The 18,049-nt window shown below is 39.7% G+C and overlaps 2 protein-coding genes across 2 annotated transcripts in view; one reads left to right on the top strand and one right to left on the bottom strand.

The window, feature by feature from the left end:
- The first annotated feature begins 1,108 nt into the window (after positions 1–1,108).
- On the top strand, positions 1,109–8,654 carry TYMS (thymidylate synthetase). Its single transcript, XM_015813477.1, has 7 exons — positions 1,109–1,320; positions 2,598–2,671; positions 4,227–4,401; positions 5,467–5,568; positions 5,743–5,918; positions 7,230–7,301; positions 8,280–8,654. Exons 1-7 carry the CDS (start codon positions 1,116–1,118, stop codon positions 8,415–8,417), a joined length of 942 nt encoding a protein of 313 aa, XP_015668963.1. The 5' UTR covers positions 1,109–1,115; the 3' UTR covers positions 8,418–8,654.
- A 2,864-nt stretch (positions 8,655–11,518) lies between these two features.
- Positions 11,519–18,049, bottom strand: part of ENOSF1 (enolase superfamily member 1) — a 28,639-nt gene continuing 22,108 nt past the window's right edge. The window contains exons 13-16 of the mRNA XM_015813469.2: positions 15,505–15,634; positions 14,993–15,092; positions 14,321–14,402; positions 11,519–11,932 (exon numbers count right to left, since the gene is read on the bottom strand). Coding sequence (XP_015668955.1) covers positions 11,828–11,932; positions 14,321–14,402; positions 14,993–15,092; positions 15,505–15,634 — 417 coding nt within the window. The 3' untranslated portion in view covers positions 11,519–11,827. The remainder of the gene's footprint in view (positions 11,933–14,320; positions 14,403–14,992; positions 15,093–15,504; positions 15,635–18,049) is intronic.

Genomic DNA, 18,049 nt, shown 5'->3' with positions numbered 1-18,049 from the left:
ATCTGACCTGTTCTTCTGTTAATAAATTCCTCTCAACACCCAATCCTCTAGTCTAACCAACTGATTTTTAGCATACTTCTTGGCCACTGTATCTAGGAAGCTTACAGGTCTCTATAGTTTTTGGAATGTCCCTTATTATCTTTTTTATAAATATGGACTATGAGGGAAAGTTCTTATTCTTTTGTAGGAGAACAGCTCCCCTGATGGTGAGGACATAATGGATAGGTAACTTAACAAGAGAACCTTAGGATGGCCATTAACACACTTCCCTCCCTCCCATAAAGAGGGAAAATGTAACATACAAAGTAACAGTTAAAGAAGCAACATCCAAGTCAGGTCATGACACTGGTTTCTACTACTGTCCTATTCTTCTACATCATGCGAACAGCATCTTAATGAAAAAAATATGCAATGGTGATACTGTGTCAGAAGATCAACTTCATGCATACTATAATGCTTCTCTAACAGCAATTAAAATGACATCGTCTCTGGCAACAGACTAAAATTGATGCTTTGGTCTTAACGAGGACCAACGAGCTTTTAAACAATATTAGCTTAATCTATGTGTTGCGAGGAGGTAACAGTAAGTTTGTGAGCTTGCAATAAGCAGATGAAAACCGCACCTTTACGTTCTGGACCTGTAAAAGTACCAATCACTTTAGAATTCAACCCGGGGGTTGGGAATTAAAATAGCCGAAAAGCGAGCATCTGCCACAAATCTTTTAGCTTGAAAATGCAATCATCAACTGGGAATCAGCTGGGATATTCTGGAAAACAATATTTCGACACATTTGTTAGTTTGGTTTGTAAGAAAAAGGGCAAGCAAGGCGCTTGCTTCCGGGTGAGACCTTTTCTATACTTCTTCCTCCTCCTCCTCCAACGTGGGATTGAAGAGGAAGCACGTGGCACTCAAACTCTACTCACAACAGTAGGTGGAATGGAACCCGGAGGAACTGGAAGGTCAGCCAATAACAATCCAGGCTCGGGGCAAACGCACTCCTTGGCTTCCTCTCATTGGCTTACCGGAGGGTGGGCGGGGAACGCGCCAAGTCTAACGCTAGAATTTCGGTCCCGCCAAGAAAGGAGCCCGCTTCGCTCTGCTCGGTTACTTCGCCATGCCGGCTGAGCTGGACGTGCAAGAGACCCCCGCGCTGCCCCAGGAACAGCTCCTCGCCGCCTCCGGCTCTTCCCCATGTCACGGAGAGATTCAATATCTCCAGCAGGTCGAGCAGATCCTGCGCTTCGGACACAAAAAGGAGGATCGGACCGGGACAGGGACGCTATCCATCTTCGGGATGCAGGCGCGGTACAACCTCCGAGGTGAGGTCCAGCCCCTCTCCTTCGGGTCCGTGTGGTTGTGGAATTCGGGGCTTGGCGGGTAACCGCTGCCGTTTCTGCAGGTCTTTTAAGAGTCTCTCGTTCTCAAAAAAATCTTCCAAGTGCCTTTTCGGGGCTTTCAGGGCACTCGGGTGGATAAAGCATAAAAGAATAATACGTATTAAAAAGGAAGTCCTGGCCGTTTTATAATCCGTGAGCAAGAAAGAAACGGAGATGATCGGAGCAGGCGTGATAGCGGGGAGACCGGAGGAGGCAGCAGAAGACTTCGAGACTGAGACCATCTCGGTCTCCCGATATCGATTTTCAGTTCGTAGCTCCTTGCTCCGGTTCTGCGTAATTTGGCGCGAACCCATTAGATCCGGAATTCTTTGCTTAGGAGCACTTAGGTGACCTGGTCTCAAGACAGGAGCTATGGGGAAAGAGCAATGATCCCCCAACCGACACCCCCAAAATTTGTTTAGTTATGTATTTATCCGATTTATAGCCTGCCTTTTCTTTGGCAGAGGAACTTTAAGGAAGTGCTTCTTATACAGGTAGTCCTCGATTTACGACCACGGTTGAGCCCAACATTTATGTTGCTAAGCAAGAAATTTGTTAAGTGAGTTTTGACCTTTCTTGCTTTGTTAAGTGTATCCCTGCAGTTGATGAGTTAGTAACATGGTTGTTAAGTGATTGTGATTTCCCCATTGACTTTGCTTGTCAGAAGGTTGCAAAAGGGGACATTGCAACTGTTATGAGTCGGTTGCCAAGCGTCTGAATTTTGATTACGTGTCTGTAGGAATGCCGCAATGGTCATAAGTGTGAAAAACAGTTATAAGTCACCTTTTTTCCAGTGCTGTTGAAACTTTAAACATTCACTAAACGAACTGCTGTAAGTTGTGTATTTTCCTCACAGCAGCAGCTCTGTGAGGTAGAGAGTGGCTGGCCCAGGGTCACTTGGTGCCCCAGGGCTCCAGCTTCCATAACTGTGTCAGCTTTTTGAGGTAGTGCAGACAAGAAATCAAAGCCAGGAGTACTGAGAGTACCTTTATTGTAAGGTTACAGTAACAGAAGCTTGCAAGTCTGGAAGCACTTTTCCTCTCCTTTGATAAAAAAAAATAAATCAAAGTCTGAATACTAAAATTTAATACTCCAATATGATGATCTGATTAAATATCTGAATTATGTTTAATGACTGAATTGTATACTAAGTGACTTTAGAAAATGTTCAGTTAGCATATAACCCAATATTTCTAATATTTTTTTCAACTTCCTTTCAGATGATTTTCCATTGCTAACAACTAAAAGAGTATTCTGGAAGGGAGTACTTGAAGAATTACTTTGGTTTATCAAGGTATAATGCATAGTAAAAAGTCTGTCAAATTTTAATTAGCCCCACTGAAATCAATAGAAATTAAGGTTTGTTATAAGTATAAATAATAGGGCAATATTAATTCAGCAATAAATTATTTGGACAGGATAGAGATGAGGTACGTTATTCTACTGGAAGGCAGCAGAATTTTGTGGATAGAAGAGTCCTGGGCGATAAGTGTCAGTCTACAAACCACAAAAGAGGTGGTACAAAAGTGGAGCTAATTATTCAATATCAGTAACAAATCTTTTTTACAGCCTTTAGACAAAAAAATATAGCAGAACACATATCTAAAATTGTAAGGCTAAAAATAGATATATGTTAAAATTAATATAACAGTAATACAAATCAGTGGAGACCACCAAGAGTAATCTTCTAATCTAGGTTGAACAAACAAGAAATAGGGGCAAAAAACTGGGCGACCTGAAAAAATACATCAGAGTCCTGGTTGGATAAAAGTGACAGATGAGTATCATGTTTTCTATCAGGGTAATTCTTTAAAATAGGATACATGCATGTCTCACCACCTCCAAAGAGGAACATACTTCAGAGGCATGATGAACTGAAGACAACTTTGTGGAAGTGGAGTCAACAATTAAAGCAAAGAACCAAGGAACCTATGATTAGACCAGTTCCTTGGAATCTCTCTGAATAAAGAGAAGATGGGAGATTGCCCACATGTGCTCCAGATGGCTACCTCTTGCGTGGAACGCCACAGAACATAGCCTCCATGCAAGAATTTTGTGAGTTTGAGTGCTGGGAGGTAACGGGACTATCCACTTTGCTCATCAATAAATAAGTAAGCAGGGTGGAAACTTTTATACTTCAAATGCTACCTATTCTCTGAAAATCTCACTGGATTAATTTTCTCTCTGCCATGCGAAAAGTAAAACCTGAAATAGCTTCAGCGTTAGCCTGGTTAAAATGTATTGCATATTAATGCATTCTAGTACTATTAAAAATTTGGATAAACTAATGCAGTATTTTGAATCTTGCCAAATATTATGAATATAATATGATACCTAAAAGAAGGTTTTCCTATTTTTATTTCAAATCAGTTTAATTGTTTTCCCCTGTAATATTAAAATTATTTTTGTTACTTTTAACATCATATTCCTAAAGTGGTAGAATAAAAGAATTGGAAAATATAATGCATACAAAATAATTAACAAGCAAAATCTTATTTTGATCAAATTCAATAAAATTTGTACAATAAGAACCATATAAAATTGATATGTCAAGGAAATGTACTTTGTAGTTTCACAATCACTGAAGTGTTTCTTGTTTACAGAAACAAGCTGGAACATACACAGAAAGCAATATTAGACAATCTGAGTATTGAAACTGGTATTCTGAATATTTGCCGTTTTACTGACTTGTCACTGGCAGCAATTAGAATTCTATAACCTAATGTTGAGAAATATTTTCTTCCCAAAGTATTAGGCTTCATATTGACCTCTACAATTAAAAAAAAATACATTAACTAAAGAACTTATTCTGAATGCTAATAAATTATTTTTTTTTCTCATTACAACAGGGTTCTACAAATGCAAAAGAGCTTTCTGCTAAGGGAGTTAAGATTTGGGATGCCAATGGTTCTCGGCAATTCTTAGACAAACAGGGATTTTTCTCTAGAGAGGAAGGAGACTTAGGTCCTATTTATGGCTTCCAGTGGAGACATTTTGGAGCCGAGTACAAAGATATGAATACAGGTAAACATGGCTAAATATTTGCTTGCATTTTCAGGTACCCATAAAAAGACACTCTAGGATACTAAAAATGTAGTTGTTAAAACTGGCTTGATTTCAAAAATGTACAGGTAATCTTCATTTAACTATCCTAATGGGAATATGATCGTTAGCAGCGGAACTTGGAACTGTAGGTATGTTACACAAACAGCTTACTTTCTTGCAAACCTTTTATTTCCAATCAATATGCTTTGCAAGGATGGGGGATGGGAAAGCACAGGTTAGACTCGGGACAACACATACTGACTAAAGTGACTGATGCTGTGCAGATCATAAGTAGACTGTAAAGTTATTTTTTCAATATAACTTCGAACAGTTGCTGAACAAATGGTCAGCAAGCGAGGACTACCATAATTAAAGTACATGGGGACATGAAAAGACATGACTGCTTTAAACAGTTGCTGAGAGGTATTTTCTATTTATTCCCTGTGTCTCAGACTTCTGTTTAGAACGAACTCTAATTTAAAATAATTATAAAATATTGTCTTCATGTTATGTATTAAGCAGGTTTCTGTTTCAAGAAGATTCAAATTATTTGTTATTGGAAGTAATGAATTTTTAAAAGATACTTTTTGTAATTTCAGTAGTTATGTAAATAATACATATATGTATTGCTGGTCCCATTTAACCTAGAGGAAACTACTGTTTACATCTACTGTTAATAAGTACTTTGATCACTATAGAGTAGGTAATTGTAATTGATAATTCAAATTTTCCCTAGAATTAAAGTGGATTTATACTATCACCAGTTATTAAAAGGCTTACATGTCTGCCCTTTTAGTCAGATGACATCATAAAAATACATTTTGTATCCTGTCTTCCAGACTATCTAAACACATTTGTGCTGATTGGCCGTGACTGATGCTTCCTAGGTGGTTTATTTAGTAGACATTTCCAGAAGTAACTTGCAATTCTTAAATAATGTCTTTAGTGGAACAATCTCATAATAAATAAGCTAAACAACTATTAAGAGTGATTAGTTCTTGTATTGAAAAGTATTATAAATAAGCTTGGCTTCACTTTTTGTAGATTATACAGGACAAGGAGTAGACCAACTGCAGCAAGTAATTGATACAATCAGAAACAATCCAGATGACAGAAGAATTATAATGTGTGCTTGGAATCCTAAAGGTATATTATGACAATTAATACCGAGTCACTGAAGTTTGTAGTTATCTATAACTTTTGTTAGAATTTTTTTTTTGCTATCTTAGAAAACAAAGATATTCAGGATAATTGCATGAGCAGAATTCTACTCTTGGGCTATTATTCTTTTTCAAAATGTGTTTGTTTTTTGCTTCTCAGATCTCTCTGCAATGGCTCTGCCTCCATGCCATGCTCTCTGCCAGTTTTACATTTTAAATGGCGAACTCTCTTGTCAGCTATATCAGCGTTCTGGAGACATGGGACTGGGTGTACCATTCAACATAGCTAGTTATTCACTTCTTACTTCAATGATTGCCCATGTTACAGGCTTGAAGGTATCTATCTTTTAAACTATTTCTCTGGGAAACAAGGAAAAACAAACAAATCTCAGGGTGAAGCCACTTTGTCAAGGTATGGAACTCTACCAATATTTTCAGAGACAGTGGGAAAGAGGTAAATTCTGGCAGCACTCTACTACTATGAAGAGTGAGAGCTTACAATACTTAACAGCATCAGCGAATGCTCTAGTATTGCTACTTGAAAAACATTAGCCAGCACGAGAAACATATATAGCCATTGGAACTCAATTTCCTATGCTTACTATAAGAGATATTTCCAATAGGTATAGTTTTGTACCATGTATTTATGGAAAATTGAGAACAGAACACCTTCCAATCTTTATGGAAAATTGCTTGCGTTGTGACAGGTTATTTAGTGGTAGACTTAATCGTTCTATTTACATAACAGTGCTGCCTAAAGTTTAGCACTTGCCTCAGTTGGAAGACTTTATATACCGAGGCTTAAGTACTGGTGAGATGCAGAAGGAATTTGGTTCTACTTCATGGAAATGTACGGTATAAAGATGAGTGCTATTGGTGGAAAAAGCCTTATTGGCAGTATTGAAACATCTATATAACAGGACAGAATTACCTCATATATCTTATAAACTTTTTTGCTTATCTGCAAAATTCATTGCTGTATTGCAATAACTGAAATAGCAGCAATAACTACATGATAAAGATTGATGGTTTGTGGAAGTGTGAAAAATGAAGTTTTATGGGTTCATCTTGTTCCAAACACACAAAAATGCATACATTTAAATTTGATTCAGAATAAGGAAGATACAGTCCTACTGGAATCTGTAGTAGTTAAGAAGTTGGACCTGGTTGGTGCAGGATGAAGCCCCCCTAAATGGAACATATTGGGTGACTTAAGGCATTGTATGAACAAAATAGGGACTGAATGAGTCTGTTCTTTTTCCCAAACAGATGAGATCCATTTAGGAAAGTTGTACTTGAATTTAACAAAACATGAGCCCAGTTCTATTTCTACTTAAATCTTGGAGAGAGAATTGCACCACCCTATGTGTCAGATAAATACTTGGAAGGGAATTCTCTCTTAGCCCAATGTACCTTACCTGGTTAATACTGTGTAGGATAAAATAAGGGAAGACTCTAAGCAACCTAGGTTCTCAGAAAAAAACAACAGAACATAGATGTAAAGAAATACTTTTGGAGTATAAACAAACCAATGTTTAGAAGAAGAAGAATCAGTACATTCAGGAAACAAAACTTGTCTAGCAGCATGCTTATTTTTCTGTGTTTATTCTTAATTCATATACTAAATGATTATCTTTTTTTATATAGCCTGGTGAATTCATACATACATTAGGGGATGCTCATATATATTTAAACCATATTGAACCCTTGAAAATACAGGTAATTATATCAATTAATTACTCCCATGTTTTTTTAATATAACCATTGTATGTACTAGATACTCCTCATTTCCAGCAGGATCTGGATGGAGTATAATTTTTAAATCTTAGGAGTTAGTTTTGTAGTTTTGCGTCTTCCTGAATTGATAGTTTTGTCAGTATTGGGCAGAAATGTTGAGCTGGAGTACTGCAGAATTTGATGCATTTTCCTATCTTATTTAACACAGCACAATTGGAGGAGATAACACATGGGCATAATCGTTACATAGATAATAGTTTTATATTTCTAGCCTAGGTTGGGCAGGAGATGCATGCGTCTGGATGGGTCAAAATAAGCAAAAGTTGATTCCCAACAAGACTAAACACTTGCCCAAAATCTTTAGGTTCTCTGGTGACCTCTTTTCTAATTGTGGAAAGATTTGTGCTACCTTGGAGGAAGCTTGTATGTGATTTTCAGTAGCTTTGTGAGTAACCTGGATTAATGGCTACTGCTAGAAAAACAGGTGGAGTGGATGGCTCCATTTATGTCCCCATTACTTTGTGATTGCATTATTACAATGTGCTGTCAAGGGGCTGACCTTTGAAGGCCACTTGGAATCTTCAGTTGTTGCAAAATGCAGTGGCTTACATACTAGCAGATGAAAGCTAGTTTAATAGGGTAGCATTTTCACAGCTGTTGAATTGCTACTGGTACATCTTCAGGTACAATTATATATTATGTCACCCTATGAACTAGATCAGGGGTGTCAAACTGCCGGCCCGTGGGCCGGTTTCATCATACCAGAGTCGTGCCCACCCCATTGCCGGCAATGGCAAAAAAGCTCCGATACGTCACGAGTTTGACATGTCTGAACTAGATTCTCTAGTGTTTTAAATCAAAGCTTATATAATTTACGAATAAAAAGTATCTTCAATAAGCAATCGGTTCAGCACTTAATTGAGCTCTATACTATGTTATATACATTTATTTAAATTTCAGCTTCAGAGGCAACCAAGACCTTTCCCTAAGCTCAAAATTCTTCGTAAAGTTGAAAACATCAATGACTTCAGAGCAGATGACTTTGAGATAGAGGACTATCAACCACATCCAGCCATTAAAATGGAAATGGCTGTCTAATGAACTTTTTCTGCAACTGTTTTAATGTTCGGCTTGGAGTTAATGTATTAAGCATTATTTGTATTCAAATCATTCAAAAGGTCAAAACCCATTTTTTTTTAAAAAAAATGTTCAGTTTTCATATGACGCTTGAATCTGAAGTAAACTCTTATATATGCATCATGCACAGGGCATATAAAGGGTTTCTGTAGTTTGGAATTATCCAATAAATCATATATGTTGTAATAAATGTTAGTTGAAATCTTAAGAGAAAGATGTACGGCATCACTCATTTTTCAAGCTAACCTGGCAAAGTTCCAGTAGGAAAACACTGTAGAATAGAAAAATGCAACAAAATATAACTTAGGGAAGTAGATAGCAACTTTAAAATGAAATAGACTAATTTTACTGATGTTTTCCAAAACGGCTGAAGCTATGATAAAATTTTTTAGAACTATCCAGATTCCAATAAAGGAGAATATTTGTAGCTCAGGGTTGACATGAGGGGTCCTTGGTGCTCTCTGAGCTTGCTTGTTTTCTTGCAGATGTTTCATTACTCAAACTCGGTAACATCATCAGTGCTAGTAAGGAGTGCTGTTTGGTGGCCAAAAAACACTGACAGGCAAGCCACCAGAATATAAACCGACAACAAACAGCACACCTTACACTGATGATGTTATTGAGTTTGGGTAATGAAATGTCTGCAAGAAAACAAGCAAGCTCAGAGAGCACCAAGTACCCCTCACTATCCAGATTGTTTTACAGAGCTGTCCCGTGCATACTTATGCAAAACACTAAGATTTGGAGTAGGATTGAATGGCTCCTGCACTATCTAAAAGCTACATTATTTCCCTGCAACTTGCAGGGAATTTTCCTTTTTGCTACAGATTGGCAGGACCTTAATTTCGTGTTCATTTTAACTACCATGTTTCCATGAAAATAAGACCCGGTCTTATATTTTTTTTGCTTCCAAAAGAGGCACCAGGTCTTACTTTCGGGGAGTGTCTTACCTTAGGACCACCACAGCCAGGCCTCCCACACCCTGACATTGTGCCATTGCCACTGCTCGCCACAGGATACTACATAGTACTTCAGGCCGCTTTTGCTGCTAGCGGCAAGAAGCCACAGCAGTTTGGGCTGCTTCTGCTTGCATAGCACTTTGGGCCGCTGCTACTCGCAGCAGGAGTCCACGTGGCTCTTTGGGCCGCTTCCACTGCTTGCGGCAGGAGCAGCGGAAATGGCCAGAAACGCCACGTTACCTCCTGCCACGAGCAGCAGAAGCGTCTCAAGCACCATGTGTCCTGCCTGCCACGAGCAGTGGCAACAGCGGAATGCACCACATGGCATCTAGCTGCAAGTGGCAAGCAGCTGCAGAAATCAAGCAGCGGCGCAACAGGTATAGGGGTGTAGGAGGCCTGGCTGTGGTGGTCCTACTGGTAAGGTAAGTGGGTGCAGGGTGTGTGGGGTAGCTTCATCCCCCTACCCCCGCCCTAGCTTGATTTTTAGGGGTGCGCCTCGCCCCAAAACAAGGGCTTGGTTTTGGGGTAGGACTTATATTAGCCCCACACCCAAAAAACAAGCTAGGGCTTACTATTGGGCTGGGTCTTACTTTCGGGTAAACACGCTACAAAGTGAAACTAGTTCTACACTTATTTTGAACTGTAAGAAAAAGCTGGAATATTGTGATGTCTTTTGAGATTAATATCCTAACGCCTTTCCTTGCTACCTACCAGGCTGGGGTTTTTTTATGTTTGGTACTTAAAAGTAATGTAGAAATCAGGCATACTACAAAGTCCCAGATTCTAGCATTTTTTTATTTATAGGAATGAGTGTGATTCAACTTCAAATATAGTAAGTTTATAAAGTAAGAATAATGGGATTCAAAGAGCTCTACTTCTGTACTTTTCTAGAGTATAGAAATATTTTGTATTAAGAATTCTGGCCTGGAACAGATAGATTTGGGTGATAAGATAGAAAGAGCAACAGCTGTGGGGGAAAAGTCCAATCTCTGCTACTGATCATCCCACCAAGAATATGCCTTTCCACCAGAGCTGTTCTGTGAAAGAATTCAAGTTATAAGTGTTGCCCTTAGCTCAAAATCTAGCTCAGTGGTGGCGAACCTATGGTACGCATGCTAGAGGTGGCACTCAGAGCCCTCTCTGTGGGCACGCGCGCCATGGCCCGGAGATGGCAACCGTCCCTCTTCAACCAGCCGCCCGCTAACTTGGCGAGGTTCCACATGGCTGGATACATCCCAGCACGGCTAGTTTGCTCCCCCCCCCCCCGGTCCCATCCCTCCTGGCCTCGCATTCTCTCCTTTTCCCGGGCACGACCCACTGCATCGCTTCCTCAACTGTCGGTCGTCCGTCCAGCTCAGAAGTGGCTTCTCTGAACTGCTGGTGGTGGCTGTGGAGCCCCAGAGTGTGCCGATTGAGGGGCTGGCAGGCTGTGGCTGCTGATGGACACTGTCGGCCCCCATGTGCTCACTGGCCTCTATGTGCGGGGGCCGATGGTGTCAGGCAGAAGCCGCCCCGGTCCTTGCCTCGCCTTGCTCTAAGGCAATAGCACCCCTGCCTCTCCTTGCCTCGCCTCACCCTGCAGGATGAGCCTCCTGCCCACCACCCCACCTGCCAGAGACCCCCTGGATCTCCCCAAACCCTGCCCGGCCCCCACAGGCATCCCTCCCCACGAGCAACATTGAGATGACCACGTCCACCTTGGCCACACCCATCCAGTCTGCCATGACCACCACAGCCACGCCCACTCAGGCCATGCCCACCTGGCACCCGGCGATAAATAAGTGGGTTTTGGGTTGCAGTTTGGGCCCTCGGTCTCTAAAAGGTTCGCCATCACTGCTCTAGCTCATCATCTATTGCTGATATCCCCATTAAAGTCTCAAAAGAACTATTTTCTGACTAGCGGAATAGATTGTTTTCACTGTTGTCTTCAAAAACTTGATGTGTGTTTTAATATCTACAATCTGCCATCGCTGTCATCTGCCCAAACCTGGCCCTATTGCTATCCTATGTTAAATGTTCACCAGAATTTAAATACCTAGAGTCAGGCTTTCAACTCTTTTTTGTAAGGAATAGCCACCTTAGAAAACATTGCATCACAACATGCAGTTCAATTTTACTTGGAACATTTAATCTTGGCACATACATTTTAAAGTGCAATCTTCCATTACATAATCCTGTAGTTATGGAATAGCTTGAAGACAGATGAATCATCTAACTTCTTTAAACTTAGCTATTAAAAGCCTCCTATTTTTAAACTGATCAAGAACATTCATTGGCAATACAATCTATTTTTGTTTTGTGTGAACAGAAGAAGCTTTCTAAAAGCTCTTGACTCTTGCATCTTAATATAACATCAATGCAAAAATAGCTGAATTTTATCTTCATTTGGGAAAAAATGGAATTTGAACTGATTTAAATTGCATTAGAGGAAGACAAGGATTTCTGCCAGACTTCTCCTTGTGGAAAAAGGTATTTCTTTACAGAATCTTCTTTCATTTCAGAGGAATATCCAGCCTCCTAAAAGAAAGATTTCATATTTATATAAAAATAGATATCCTACTCGTAAGTGCTCCATATGGTTAGTTTAATTTGGTACATATTTTAATAATATGAACTAAATAAATGCATTGTTAAGATTTGGCAACAATTCTTGTAAGCAATAAGGGAATATTTAGTACAATGAAGGGAAAAAGTAATTGATCCCGTGCTGATTTTGTACGTTTGCCCACTGACAAAGAAATGATCAGTCTATAATTTTAATGGTAGGTTTATTTTAACAGTGAGAGATAGAATAACAACAACAAAAATCCAGAAAACACATTTCAAAAAATTGAAATGATAAATTGATTTGCATTTTAATGAGTGAAATAAGTATTTGACCCCTTCGTAAAACATAATAATAATAACAACAACAACAACAATAATAATAAAGTTGGAAGGGACCTTGGAGGTCATCGAGTCCAACCCCCTGCTCAGGCAGGAACCCTACACCATTTCAGACAAATGGCTGTCCAGTCTCTTCTTAAAAACTTCCAGTGTTGGAGCATTCACTGCTTCTGGAGGCAGGTTGTTCCATTGGTTAATTGTTCTAACTGTCAGGAAATTTCTCCTTAGTTCTAAGTTGCTTCTCTCCTTGATCAGTTTCCACCCATTGCTTCTCGTCCTGCCTTCAGGCGCCTTGGAGAATAGCTTGACTCCCTCTTCTTTGTGGCAGCCCCTGAGATATTGGAGGTCAGACATTTTTTATAGTTGGCCACCAGGTTTGCACACATCTCAGGAGGGATTTTGTCCCACTCCTCTTTGCAGATCCTCTCCAAGTCATTGGCAGCTCGAACCTTCAGCTCTCTCCACAGATTTTCTATGGGATTAAGGTCTAGATACTGGCTAGGCACCTCTAGGACCTTAATGTGCTTCTTGAGCCACTCCTTTGTTTCCTTGGCCATGTGTTTTGGGTCATTACCATGTTGGAATACCCATCCACGACCCATTTTCAATGCCCTGGCTGAGGGAAGGAGGTTCTCACTCAAGATTTGATGGTACATGGCCCCATCCATCGTCCCTTTGATGCGATGAAGTTGTCCTTTTCCCTTAGCAGAAAAACACCCCCAAAGCATATTTCCACCTCCATGTTTGATGGTGGGGATGGTGTTCTTGGGGCCCTAGACAGCATTCCTCCTCCTCCAAACATGGCAAGTTGAGTTGATGCCAAAGAGCTCAATTTTGGTCTCATCTGACCACAACACTTTCACCCAGTTCTCAGAATCATTCAGATGTTAATTGGCAAACTTCAGACAGGCCTGTTCTTGAGCAGGGGGACCTTGTGGGTGCTGCAGGATTTAATTCCTTCACAGCATAGTGTGTTACCAATTGTTTTCTTGATGACTATGGTCCCAGCTGCCTTGAGATCATTGACAAGATCCTCCCGTGTAGATTTGGGCTGATTCCTCACTGTTCTCATGATCATTGAAACTCAACGAGGTGAGATCTTGCATGGAGCCCCAGACCAAGGAAGATTGACAGTTCTTTTGATTTTCTTCCATTTGCGAATAATCGCACCAACTGTTGTCACTTCACCAAGATGGTTTGCAATAGTCTTGTAGTCCATTCCAGCCTTGTAGCCCATTCCAGGTCTACAATCTTGTCCCTGACATACCTGGACAGCTCTTTGGTCTTGGCCATGGTGGAGAGTTTGGAATCTGATTGATTGCTTCTGTGGACAGGTGTCTTTTATACAGGTAACAAACTGAAATTAGGAGCACTCCCTTTAAGAGAATGCTCCTAATCTCAGCTCGTTACCTGTATAAAATCTTGCTGAGTAATAGGGGATCAAATACTTATTTCACTCATTAAAATGCAAATCAATTTATCACTTTTGAAACGCATTTTTCTGGATTGTTTTGTTGTTATTCTATCTCTCACTGTTAAAATAAACCTACCATTAAAATTATAGACTGATTATTTCTTTGTCAGTAGACAGACGTACACAATCAGCAGAGGATCAAATATTTTTCCCCCTCACTGTATCTATATTTGTATTTTTGCTCTTTTCTTGTAAAACCGTTGCCCCACATTAGGCTAGGCTAAGAGTGAGTGAGTAGCTGAAATCACCCACTGTATTTGGTGGTGAGGTGGAGGCTTCAACTTCACACTTGCTTCAAGGTACTTAAATATTTCAGTAACTAATCTATAAAGATTAGGAGGCCAAATATCATAAATGCACAAAGCCCATTTGAACATCCTTTACGAAAAAGCCTGACACAAAAATTGATAGTGTCAAACATTGTGAAATAGCAGAATTGGAATGCTAAGAAATCTTTAATCTGAATTTTGTTGCCTTTAGCTTTCCATATAAAAATTCATGGTGAAACCTCTGAAAATATTTTGAATATTGAACGCAAGCAGTACCTGGGGTGGTATATAAGATGCATTTGAGATTACTACAGGATACTTGAAGTGTTCGTGCAAGTGATCTACATATTCGCACATCCTAAAAACAAACAGATGAAATACCATATTTACGATTCAAACTATCTTGCACTTATTAAGGGTTTCTATTCCACCTATAAAAATATACAGGTTGATTATAACTATAACTGGAAATGGATGTTCGGTTAAAGGCTGTTTTGGTTGCAAGTTGTTCCAGTTGTGGAGGCACCTCCATGACTGGATCCAATTTTACGACTTTGTGACAAAAATGAAGTTAAGCAAATCAGTCATTAATCGTAAGTGTAAACTCATTCTTCCCTTCTTCACAAATTGTGATCACATGACCATGGAACGCTGCAACCAGTCATACAGAAGAATAAAGCACCTGTTCTGGCCCATTGTAATTTCAAATGGTTGTTTAAGCAACCGGTTGTAAGTTGAGGACTACCTATAGATACCAGTCAGATGAACAATGTAACTTGTCAAGGTTAGTGAGATTCAGTTCTGTTTCCATTTTAAAGACATTTTCAAAGTTATACAAAGAAAGGGCTTTATTCTCATTAGTCTTCTCTAATCTGAGATTAATTTTTGTTTCATAGCTACACATGAGTACTGCTTCAAGTGTTCCAAAATACAAACAAAATCTCTTACCTATTTTCAAGGCTACCAGACACTGAAATGTAGTCAAATATTATCAAGTGCTGGACCAACTCACAAAGTCCGACTCCTCCTGCATGAGGACATACTGGAACTGGGGGCGGGGAGGAAAGTGATGTAAAATTTATTGGTATTTTTTCCACCTCAAAAATTCCTTCCCAGACTTGATAATCCTTTCCAACTGGCCCTCCGTAAATGGGAATGCAATTTTCATTTGTTATCTGCGCTTACACTATCTAGATTGGAGCTGGAGGTCAGCATCTGGAAAGACACATGCTGTTCGTTACTGTTATAGAAACAGGTAATTTGTTTTGATACATATTTCACCTTCACGCCTCTGAGCCTGCTTTTAAGCCAGGCTTCTAGGTGAAGCCAAACCCTCAAAATAACTATCTATCTCAGCTGCAAAGAATTATAAAATGTAAGGCTTTATGTGTGTCACTCTATTTTTAACATTTCTGTTCTCTCTGTTTTCGGTGTTACTGCAACATTTGCAGGAGTCTTACTTTGAAACTTCTTGGCCATCAGCAATACAGACAAGTTTTCATTGACACTTCCAAGCCTACAACTGTCCACCTGGAGATAGCTCAGGGCCTGAGCCTGCAGGAATTGTTTGAACATCACTCTGTTATGGCACTGCAGATAATGAAAACAAACATTCTCTAACTCAAAATATTGCATGATTAGAAAATGCTTATAAAAATGTCTGGAAAATCCAAGTAATTTTATTCTAGATATTTTTTCCCTTTATACTCCAAAAACCTACAACCACTGCATATCTCCCCAACATCTGGAATCTAAATGGGATGGAAAGTTATAATGTACTATTCCATAAAACCAGTTAGTTATATAATAGCATGGAGATATACTGGTGTAAAAAGAGTAATTCTGAGCTATAATTAACCCTGTTTTAAGCACATGAAAATTAACATGTTTACAGCCTATGGACTTTTTCTTAAGCTTATAAACAGTGTAAAGAAAATTGTATTTATGGGTACAATAATAATAAGCATTACACATTAGCAAGATATAAATTGACATGGTGCATTGGAATACAGGTAATCCTTGACTTATGGCTGGTTGCTTAGTGACCATTTAAAGTTACAATTGACTCCTCCCAAGGTACTTACAACCCAGTTTCAAAGTTCCAACCACCACCGGCTATTCCATGCCCTACATGACCACATTTTGGGCACATGGCAACCATCCAACATTTATGGCCATTTGCAATATCCCACAGTCATGTGACTGTGAGGTACAACATTTTTTACTGAAAACTGGCATTTACTTCTGGTTTGCGGCAATAAGTATGCTTAATGACTGTAGGGTTTGCTTAATGACCACCACAAAATGTTCATAAGATTGGGTTGATCACATGGATGACCTGCTTTATAAACCATTACAACTTGAATCTGTAATGGGCAGGTTCCATTATGATTGTAAATCAAGGACTACCTGTATCTGCAAGAAATGCCATTTGTCTGCAAGGAAAAATAGACAGAGTAATAGAAATGAAGAAGCTAAAATGTTCTCTGACTTTAGAATTCAAACAGACAAGCATCTACCACACAATACCCAAGACTTAACAACTGTTGATAAGAAAGACAAAAAAAAGTCTGGATAGTGGATGCTGCAGTGCCTGGAGACAGTAGCATAGAGGAGAAAGATCTGGAGGAAATACCAAAATACAAAGATCTGCAAATAGAAGCAGAACAATTGTGGAAAAAGAAAGTAAAGACAGCACCAACAGTAATAGGTGCCTTAGGTGCAATCCCAAAACACTACTTGACCACTACTTGAATCCCACTGGCATTGACAAAATCACCATCAGTCAATTGAAAAAGGCAGCTTTACTTGCAACAGCTTACATCCTGCAGCAATAGCTTTAATACCATCAAAAAACATCTGCCTATATCAGGTGCTTGAGGAAGACTCAATAGCTGAATAAAAATGCAAAATCTAATCTAAACATCTACTTGACTATTACATCGACCATAATTTTTAAATAAATCTTTGACTAAATATGAATCCTAAGATAAACTAAAATAGCTTACTGAAGGACAATTTTATTGCTGCTTCCTCTTGTTCTACATTTTACATTGCAGGACGTACCCAGAAGATAGACGGAGGAAGGTTTAAGTCATGAATTTAATACAATTCTGAGTACATACCTACTCAGAAGCAGCATGGAGTCCAGCCAGGCTTACTCCTGTGTAAATAGATTAAATTCCGATGCCATCACATACATACACTGTGTGGTCATGTATGAAAATGTATGTCATAAAAAAATGCACTATCATGATGGCAAAAGTAGTGTCTCCTGCTGGAGCTTTATTTTCAGTGACTATGTAGATACTTCTGTGCTTTATTGGTCACAAAATTTGTTACAAAATTTGTAATTTGCTACTGTTGTCTTCTGCATTCTTTTTAAACTCTCAATCTAGTCTATAATCGTAAAATTTCCCAGCCAAGAAGTAGACTCCCAATTTAGTCTGTAATCCTAAAATTTCCCATCTAGACTCCTCACAGCATTTGAGATCAGCCAAGGTTGGTGAAGTGCTGCCCCCTACTGTAGTCAATTGTCATTGTGCAACCTTACATTATTCCTGTACTAATCTTACACGAGATGTTGTTGAAATTGAGTTAGTGTGGGAACTGATGGGATATAAAGCTACTCAAATTAGCTGGGTCCGGAATGGGATTCTTTGAAATCATGGGGATCAGACTTCTTGTGGCACAGTCACCCATGCCCTCGTCACCTCCTGCCTGGACTACTGTAATGCTCTCTACATGGGGCTCCCCTTGAGGAGCACCCGGAGGCTCCAACTGGTCCAGAATGCGGCCGCGCGGGTGGTGTTGGGAGGGACTCGTCGCTCCCATGTAACACCGCTGCTGCGCGAGCTGCACTGGTTGCCGGTAGCCTTCCGGGTGCGCTTCAAGGTGCTGGTCATCATCTTCAAAGCGCTCCATGGCATCGGACCTGGATATCTCCGAGACCGCCTTCTGCCGCAGATTACCTCCCATCGGCCGGTATGCTCCCACAGAGTGGGT

Source organism: Protobothrops mucrosquamatus, unplaced genomic scaffold (assembly GCF_001527695.2).
Source record: "Protobothrops mucrosquamatus isolate PMUCROS unplaced genomic scaffold, P.Mucros_1.0 scaffold158, whole genome shotgun sequence".
NCBI lineage: Eukaryota > Metazoa > Chordata > Lepidosauria > Squamata > Viperidae > Protobothrops > Protobothrops mucrosquamatus.
The sequence above is the reverse complement of the archived record's forward strand: the minus strand, read 5'-3'. Positions and strand labels throughout refer to the sequence as shown.

Coding starts and splice junctions, on each gene's coding strand:
- TYMS (XM_015813477.1), top strand. CDS start 1,116: ATGCCGGCTGAGCTGGACGTGCAAGAGACCCCCGCGCTGCCCCAGGAA. Junction 5,569..5,742: donor GTGTGCTTGGAATCCTAAAG/GTATATTATGAC, acceptor TTTGCTTCTCAG/ATCTCTCTGCAATGGCTCTG. Junction 5,919..7,229: donor CCCATGTTACAGGCTTGAAG/GTATCTATCTTT, acceptor TTTTTTATATAG/CCTGGTGAATTCATACATAC.